This window comes from Palaemon carinicauda, chromosome 2 (assembly GCF_036898095.1).
Source record: "Palaemon carinicauda isolate YSFRI2023 chromosome 2, ASM3689809v2, whole genome shotgun sequence".
Lineage (NCBI taxonomy): Eukaryota > Metazoa > Arthropoda > Malacostraca > Decapoda > Palaemonidae > Palaemon > Palaemon carinicauda.
This window is the reverse complement of record NC_090726.1, coordinates 65,321,168-65,330,699: the sequence shown is the minus strand read 5'-3', so window position 1 is coordinate 65,330,699 and position 9,532 is coordinate 65,321,168. Positions and strand designations below refer to the sequence as shown.

Here is a 9,532-nt window from a genome sequence, read left to right as displayed (position 1 = left end):
GAGAGAGAGAGAGAGAGAGAGAGAGAGCATGAGAGAGAGAGCGAGAGAGAGAGAGAGAGAGAGAGAGAGAGAGAGAGAGAGAGAGAGAGAGGAGAGAGAGAGAGAGAGAGAGAGAGAGAGAGAGAGAGAGAGAGAGAGAGAGCCATAATGTACTTGAAAAATGTATTAAATTAGTATATTTTCCATCTAACAAAGACATCCTATTTGCTTATCCCATCTCCATTATTCTATACAGTCTATATACATGTTTCAGATAAGGCATATATCTAAGTAACACAATGTACAGGCTGTTGCACTGATGAGCCAATGTTGTCAAAAACACAATCCCATCTCCTGATTATCACAATCTCTTGTTCATCTTTTCCTTTGAAGAGCATGAGTAATTCTTGAATCATTATCGAATCACCTTGTTCTCACTCTTTATGGACAATATAACATTGTCATTCCTCTTCTGCCCTCAGTGAATGCACTTCTAACACCTACGATACTGGCCATCAAGCTTGCAATATCACAGGTTTTTTAGTTGGATTCAAATGGCAAAAGTAGTTATTATTTTTGCTTATTTTTAAGTAGTTAATAGCAAATTAAGAAAGAAAGGAAACAGTTTATGTACATATAAATTGGCCCATTAATGAAAAGGTATTGAACACAGGAAGCACTGTACCAGATATCACTGAAAATAAAACTGGAAAGGTGTTAATAAAAAAGAAAAGCTCCCAATAAAAAATGGAAACCAAATGTAAAAATACTTTCTGTGAGCCCCTAAATTTGTTGAAATAGGTCAAGTCATATAACCTTTGATAAAGATGTGTTCATTAAAAATGAAAATAAAAAACAAGTCATATATACCAGCTTTGAATCACCATTAACAGTAGAATATTTTATCACACATGCCAATAACAGATAGTAATAAACTTCATCTGATTTCTTTAAATTCATGTTACTACTATTTTACACCTTGGCTGGATTGAATTACTGTATGCCAATATTTAAGACCATAACATACAGGTAACCTAACTCCTTTCCAGGTATTGGGGAAATTTTGAAAGAAAAAAAAACCTTAAAACCACAATATTGTCCAGAACACCAGAGTAAAGAAAAAAAAAACTTATGTACTTCTATCACCATTTGAATCCAGCTACATAAACCTTTTATTCATTCCTCAAGACCTTTCACTGACAACATAATACATAATATGACCTAAAGCCCCTCTCCCGGTTCTGCCTACGTTGGTTGCATTATAGCTCAATAATCTGAATGGACACTAGGTAACATTTCAATAACTACAGAAAATTAAAATCATAGGCAACTCAGCTAGGAAGAAATCCATCAACTCCACTACTGCATTATTTACTACTTTCAGGCCATAGACCACATAAAGAGAATGAAAATGATTTTCAAATGGTTGACTTATCACCACAATACTATATAGTTTTTGTTTTTTTCACCAAAATTTAAAATCCTTTCTCCAAAATTCCAACACAAAAAGTTATCTGCAGTTTTGGCGGTTGAGTGAATTCATCCATAATTACTAAACACAAGCAATATAGTTTCTAGTAATATAATACAATTTTCTTTGAAGCAAAGAAAAAAAAATGTGATCGAGAGACAAAAGTTTTCCATATTCTTTTATTACCTGGCAATATGAAAATTCAAAGTATTTTCTTAAAATAAGCTCCTGAATATTACAGCTTTTTAAGATGTTTCAGGGAATTAATTTTTAAGTTACCTAGTAAAGGTCCAATCTCTTATGATGTTCACACCAACACCAAACATACAAAAGTACTGTGAATGTAGCATGCCAAATACTTTCTTAAGCATTTTTCAGTACAACCCTTTCATTTCCTTAGGGCAATCTTGTCCATATGTTAAAGTTGGAGATTAAAAAAGAAACACTTTATGCTAAATGACTTCAATGTCAGTGTGCAACAGTGTCTATAAAACAGTAAATGCATTGTCCCCCAAAAAACAATGGAAAAATATTTTCAAAATGTTGATCAGTCTTCTTGAGTTAGACATAAAATTTTCTGTTTTGTCAAAGTTCCCTGTAGAATATGATATACAATTGCTTGCAATCATATCAGCTTGATAAAGGCCAAATATTCACATTCTCCACTTAAAAACACCAAATAGCATGAAGAGCAGGATTCATTCTGGACACATTGATCAACTTCTGGAAATGTATTCAGTATAATTCTCGTCACTGTTCAAGAAATGTCAGTTCAATTCAAAATATTTCAAGTTAATTAACTGAATATAGCATTCAGCTTCAGCTGACCACAAAAAGGCATTATGCTGAACACTACGGAAGCAAGTACAGTATGTCTTTCCAAAAGCATAATCTTAACCCCTAACTTCAACTTGTCTAAACTCCTTTTGGAAAAGAGAACTAACAAGGTTCACCATATAATAAATTTTAAACTTTAGGATTCAATCGTGCTCATTAATGCAAACACTTGAATAGTATAAATGAACAGTATGTAAGGATGGAAGGGATAGCTAATCAAGCTCTGCCAATGCAATGCAAGAAATGTCTGGCATTTCCAAACACCACATCATAACAAAAACTCATTCTGAAGTAAGCCATTTCCTTTTCAAATTTAGTCTCTTGCAAATCTCACACAGCCCTGTGTCATGACATCCTTGCCCCTGATGGCAATATCTCATTCTACATCACATCATATAACAATTCAATGACTGATGAAACCTATAAATACTTAAAGCATCTTTCTTAACTAGATTTCAGTGTAATCCCACCAGTCCTTCTCATATCCTTCATGTACATGTTCCAGTAATTTTCTACGCCGTTGATCACAGTACCTGAAAAGGGAAACATATGCATGAATTTAAACCAGTCCCAAAAAATACTCTTATTTCCTTATCACTTTAAATTTAAATTTCTTCCATTTTATCACTATTCATTTATGGAATCTGCAGCCTAGGGACAGGGAGACCATTTACAGCCACTCAACACTATCAAATGTCACTTATAATGTAATGGCTAGTCAACCCACATAAATTTAAAACCTTGTAAAGACACAGGATACCCATCAATCAGAACAGGTAACAAACCCATTATAATATAGAATTAACGAGGACACATTTCTGGTCGCTCGAAATTTTTAAAATTATCATAAAAAGAGCGTGTTAAATGCAGAAAAAAATATTTACAATATCTACAATAACAAATTATTCTTATACTCCTCATGTCTATATTGCTTCCATCTTAATGGTGGTTAAATAGTCACTTAAGACATCTGCCAAATGAAAGTAAATGATGTAAGAATTCGTAAACCTATAAAAAAAAAAATAAGGGGAAGATTTGTATGGATTGAAACATTTTCAAGTAACCATTTAAAGTATAAAAACAAGTATATATGGGTAAGAGTGGCAAATGGAAGAGTAGTAGAAAGGGCATTAATGGATTATGTTGTGATAACTAAAAGAATGTTTGGAAGATTAAAAGACGTGCACGTGTTTAGGGGTATGGCTAACGGTATGTCTGATCATTTTTTGGTGGAAGGAAAATTAGCTGTAGCAAAAGAGTGGGGGAATAGAGTAGGTGGATGTAAAAGGGAGCTAGTGACGGTTGAAGAGCTAATAAAACCGGGGGTAAAAAGTAAATATCAGGAAAGGTTGAAAATGGCATATGATGAAGTGAAAGTAAGAGAAACTGGTAATTTAGAGGAGGAGTGGAAGTTAGTAAAAGAAAATTTTGTTGGGATTGCAAGTGATGTGTGTGGCAAGAAGGTTGTTGAGGCAGCATGAGGAAGGGCAGTGAATGATGGAATGAAGGAGTGAAGGTAAAAGTGGAAGAGAAAAAGAGGGCTTTTGAAGAATGGCTGCAGAGTAATAGTATAGAGAAGTATGAAAAAATATAGAGAGAAAGATGTGGAAGTAAAGCGCAAGGTACGTGAGGCAAAGAGGGCAGCTGACCTGAGGTGGGGTCAGGGATTGGGTCATTCATATGAAGAGAATAAGAAGAAGTTTTGGAAAGAAGTGAAGAGAGTAGGGAAGGCTGGCTCAAGAATTGAGGAGACAGTGAAAGATGGAAATGGAAGGTTGTTAAAAGGAGAGGAGGCAAGGAAAAGATGAGCGGAATATTTTGAAACTTTACTGAATGTTGAGGATAATAGGGAGGGAGATATAATAGGTGTTGAGGTGCCGGTGATGGCAGATGAGAATGAGAGAGAGAGATTACAATAGAGGAAGTGAGGAGAGCACTAGATGAAACGAGAGTAGGAAAAGCATCTGGTATGGATGGTGTGAGAGCTGAGATGTTGAAGGAAGGGGGTGTGACTGTACTTGAATGGTTGGTGAGATTGTTTAATATGTGTTTTGTGTTGTCAATGGTACCAGTAGATTGGGTTTGTGCAAGTATTGTACCACTATATAAGGGTAAGGGAGATGTGCATGAGTGTTGTAATTCAAGAGGTATTTAGTTTGTTGAGTGTAGTTGGAAAAGTGTATGGTAGAGTACTGATTAATAGGATTAAGGATAAAACAGAGAATGCAATCTTAGAAGTACAGGGTGGTTTTAGAAGAGGTAGGGGTTGTATGAATCAGATTTTTACAGTTAGGCAGATATGCGAGAAATATTTAGCAAAAGGTAAGGTGGTGAATGTTGCATTTATGGATCTGGAGAAAGCGTATGATAGAGTTGATAGGGAAGCAATGTGGAATGTGATGAGGTTATATGGAGTTGGTGGAAGGTTGTTGCAAGCAGTGAAAAGTTTCTACAAAGGTAGTAAAGCATGTGTTAGGATAGTAAATGAAGTGAGTGATTGGTTTCCGGTGAGAGTGGGGCTGAGACAGGGATGTGTGATGTCGCCGTGGTTGTTTAACTTGTATGTTGATGGAGTGGTGAGAGAGGTGAATGCTCGAGTGCTTGGACGAGGATTGAATCTGGTAGACGAGAATGACCATGAATGGGAGGTAAATCAGTTGTTGTTTGCGGATGATACTGTACTGGTTGCAGACACATAAGAGAAGCTTGGCCGATTAGTGACAGAATTTGGAAGGGTGTGTGAGAGAAGGAAGTTGAGAGTTAATGTGGGTAAGAGTAAGGTTATGAGATGTACGAGAAGGGAAGGTGGTGCAAGGTTGAATGTCATGTTGAATGGAGAGTTACTTGAGGAGGTGGATCAGTTTAAGTACTTGGGGTCTGTTGTTGCAGCAAATGGTGGAGTGGAAGCAGATGTACGCCAGAGAGTGAATGAAGGTTGCAAAGTGTTGGGGGCAGTTAAGGGAGTCGTAAAAAATAGAGGGTTGGGCATGAATGTAAAGAGAGTTCTATATGAGAAAGTGATTATGCCAACTGTGATGTATGGACCGGAGTTGTGGGGAATGAAAGTGATGGAGAGACAGAAATTGAATGTGTTTGAGATTAAGTGTCTAAGGAGTATGGCTGGTGTATCTCGAGTAGATATGGTTAGGAACGAAGTGGTGAGGGTGAGAACGGGTGTAAGAAATGAGTTAGCAGCTAGAGTGGATATAAATGTGTTAAGGTGGTTTGGCCATGTTGAGAGAATGGAAAATGGCTGTCTGCTAAAGAAGGTGGTGAATGCAAGAGTTGATGGGAGAAGTACAAGAGGAAGGCCAAGGTTTGGGTGGATGGATGGAGTGAAGAAAGCTCTGTGTGATAGGAGGATAAATGTGAGAGAGGCAAAAGAGCGTGCTAGAAATAGGAATGAATGGCGAGCGATTGTGACGCAGTTCCGGTAGGCCCTGCTGCTTCCTCCGGTGCCTTAGATGACCGCGGAGGTAGCACCAGTAGGGGATTCAGCGTTATGAAGCTTCATCTGTGGTGGATAACGGGGGAGGGTGGGCTGTGGCACCCTAGCAGTACCAGCTGAACTTGGTTGAATCCCTTGTCAGGCTGGGAGGAACATAGAGAGGAGAGGTCCCCTTTTATGTTTTTGTTTCATTTGTTGATGTTGGCTACCCCCTAAAATTGGGGGAAGTGCCTTGGTATATGTATGTATGTATTTAAAGTATTGAATTATGCATGGATTGAACATTAAAGAAATGGAAATGGATTTCCACTAGGCAGAGCATTCATTACTTTTGCTTTATTTTGAGCCGTTGGGTTAGTGTAACTGTGCTAGCATTGATGTCTTTATTAGGTTTAATTTCTTTCAATATAATTTCCTCATGTTCACTTTGCTTACGATTCAATTCCTAATTATCATTTTGATTAGGAATGAGTTTTTCTATAAATTTTTCCAAGATGAAAAATACCTGTTGCACCCTTCTTTATCAGAGGGTCAACAAACATTACCAGCATTGTGGGTTTCTAATTAACAATATTGGTTTTCATCTTTTTTTTTTATTAAGTTATCAGATTACCAACTTTATGTACAGTAAATTTATGTTTTAAAAATCATAAAATTCAGAAATGAAGCAGTCATTGCAGCTGAATGAAATTTTGGGGCTATTTTATTCACTGTTGTTGTTTTAGGTAAAACCATCGCTTTACCAATTATTTTTATAACCGGAGATGGATTTATTTCTTTGAGTGGTATATTATCAATTAGTTTTACTTCAGCTTCTTGTCCACCATAGAGTTCTTATGGATCTTGAACTTTTCTACATACAATATTTGGTAGCTTGATTAATCATTATGTCAGGTTCAGATTTAGAAGATGGAAATAGAAGCATTGTTTTTGTTTCTGCTACAATTCAATTTCTTACATCTTCCTTTATAGTGATTTTAGAAGAAACCTCTTCAAGCTCACTCACACATTCCTCATTATTTGTTTCATTAATTTTGGAGGGGGTCTGTTTTCTAGTAGCCATTTTTTTTTCTCTAAGATTTAGATTCTTCATAAGGACCTTCTATGTTTTTGGAGGGATCAGATATGGCTAGTGTGACAAACCTTATTATGTACAGGAATCTAAGCTTCTTGCTTATACAGACGATTCGGAGTTCCAGTACTTTTAGTATTTTCACTAACTCTATTGGTACACGTGTCTAGTTGAACATTCAAGAGCAATGGCAGAACTATTAGAATGCAATGGTTTTGAGTGACATGATACACTGGGGATGGCTTGTCATTATTCTGTAAATTAAGACCCATGGAAGAAAGGAAAATTTTGGAACTAGGGGTTAAATCACGAGGATTGGACAAAGTGCTTGAAGAAGTCATTCCTTGGACATTATTACCAAAAGATTTTTTCCTGGCTGCATCAAAGGTTGTGTTCATTATTTGCTGTTTCAATTTGATTACTTACTTATAAACAGCACCTCATTAGTCAACCAATATAGACAAAAATTCTTATTTATGAGGCACAATGGGGGGTCATGACTAGAAATAAAACTGGAAAATAAGACAATATTATGCAACAGATGAGTCTTATACAATTCAGTATGTCTGTGTTACAGAAGGTTTAAGGCCTAAATAGGATTGCTGGGCCTTTACTCAATCTGAGACAATACATTGATTTGATCCACCTCGAAGGTTATAACTGAACGATATAAGCAGTCTTGGAAGAGTGGATTTTCAAATTTGGAAGAATAAGACACTACCAAACTTACCTTACTCAACTTATTACGGTATATCTCAGCAATAAGACTATGTAAAGTTAGAATAATAAAAGGGATATAATTCCCCACTTTCATGGTATCTTCTTTACCTTTCTGTATCGTAGGTTGAACAGAAGAAAAATCAGCATATACCCTGATTTGTTTAAAACTGGAGTGAATGTGGGGGATGCTGCAAATGCATGTGGAGGATTGGTTTTGTTGGTATATGTACTATTATTATTATTATTATTATCACAACTAGCTAAGCTACAACCCTAGTTGGAAAGGCAAGATGCTATAAGCCCAAAGGCTCCAACAGGGAAAAATAGCCCAGTGAGGAAAGAAAATAAATAAACGATCTGCGAAATAATGAACAATTGAAATAAAATATTAAAAAAACAGTAACATCAAAACAGATATTTCATACGTAAAGTATAAAATGACTTATGTCAAGCCATTTCAACATAAAAACATTTGCTGCAAGTCTGAACTTTTGAAGTTCAATCGATTCAACTACTGTACCCGATTAGGAAGATCATTCCTAAACTTGGTCACAGCTGGAATAAAACTTCTAGAATACCCAGCTTGAGTTTGAATTAACTTGTGATAGGCTAGTGGCCAAACTTGAAAGAAAACAGAATACATAGCCAAATGAATCATGATGTAAACAATTCAGTTTAGTTGAAGCTTCATTCAGCCCAAAAAGGTTGAGAGAGTCATATAATGCCCCATGCCATCCACCTATGTAATACAATATAATCTGTGAGTGCTTAATTTGATGAATAGAACGACACTAATTTTGGCATTTCAGGGGTTTAGCAGCAAGTGGGACTATCACACTTGAAAAAAAATTGAGGTTCTGAGAGAGGCTTCCAAATCTGTAATGGACTTTCAGAACCTTTACTGAAGGAAACACTTTGAGCACGACTCAACTTGGGGGAATTAGGTTAACTTGGCAATCGGGTGGGTAGGACCAGTTACCATTTCAAGATAGGATTCACTGGACTTCTGAACTTTAACAAAGGAACCTAGCGATGTTAAGAGCTTATGAAGCTCATCACTATCGAATGTTGGTTGATTATGTGAATTGTCTAAAGATGGAGGTTTGCCATTATCATCATCATCCCCTTTAGCACTTTGCATTATTTACTTGGTTGGCAGCCATTGGACCTTGCTTTCACAAGAGGAAAACTCAATTTGTACAATGTTATTTAAATTACAGTATTGCTCCACTTATAATACACCATGGGAATGAGGATAATGGACTTAAGAAACAATTCCTATGCACACTCTCCCCACAAATTGTTAAGAAAAGCAGGGAAAGACATTTTATTGCAAAGTAATAAGCAAAAACTCTGAAGAACGTTTGATCAGTACCACACAACTGAGAAAACAGAAGAGAAAGAAACTGGTGCGGCAGTTACCACTTACCACTAAAATAATCCTTCCTTAAGTTTGTGTGTTTATAGAAGTTAAGAAAATGGGAAAATTAAAAAAAAAATTATGGCTAGAAGTCAATTAAACTAAACTTCTGGCGAAGAAGCAATATGGACATCAGGGAGGTTCGTAAAAATAAAACTTTGGGTTAACATGATAAAATGTGCTAAAAAAACAGAGCATCTCTTTGGTGGAAATAGGTAAAACAAAATGAAAAGAAATACGAGCTTACCTATATTTATCTTGGACTTTCTGCTTAATATCAGCCAGATTCTCTTGGGTAATGTCACGCTCCAGATACTCACTAAGTGTTTCTGTTGCACTTTCTACATCTTTCTGGTTGTCCTCAAAAATAACTGACTGGTTGTTTTTTCGAAGGTAGTATGCAAACACATAGGTAAACATTAAAGTTTGCCTGCATTCACATAAAATATCCACAGCTTTCTTTAAAAACTGAACCTGGAAAATTAAAACTTCATTAAATAATATATAACAAGTTTGCCTATATATTTCCAACAATTTCTACTGTTCTTCGAAGGAAATAAAATCCATTACAATCACAATATTATT

General features: G+C 36.1%; 1 protein-coding gene across 1 annotated transcript in view; it reads right to left on the bottom strand.

Annotated features, from left to right (window-relative positions):
* Nucleotides 1-296: 296 nt before the first annotated feature.
* Nucleotides 297-9,532, bottom strand: part of ari-1 (E3 ubiquitin-protein ligase ariadne-1) — a 177,007-nt gene continuing 167,771 nt past the window's right edge. Inside the window, exons 8-9 of the mRNA XM_068356551.1 lie at nucleotides 9,195-9,421; nucleotides 297-2,820 (exon numbers count right to left, since the gene is read on the bottom strand). Of these exons, the coding sequence (XP_068212652.1) occupies nucleotides 2,736-2,820; nucleotides 9,195-9,421 (312 nt within the window). The 3' untranslated portion in view covers nucleotides 297-2,735. The remainder of the gene's footprint in view (nucleotides 2,821-9,194; nucleotides 9,422-9,532) is intronic.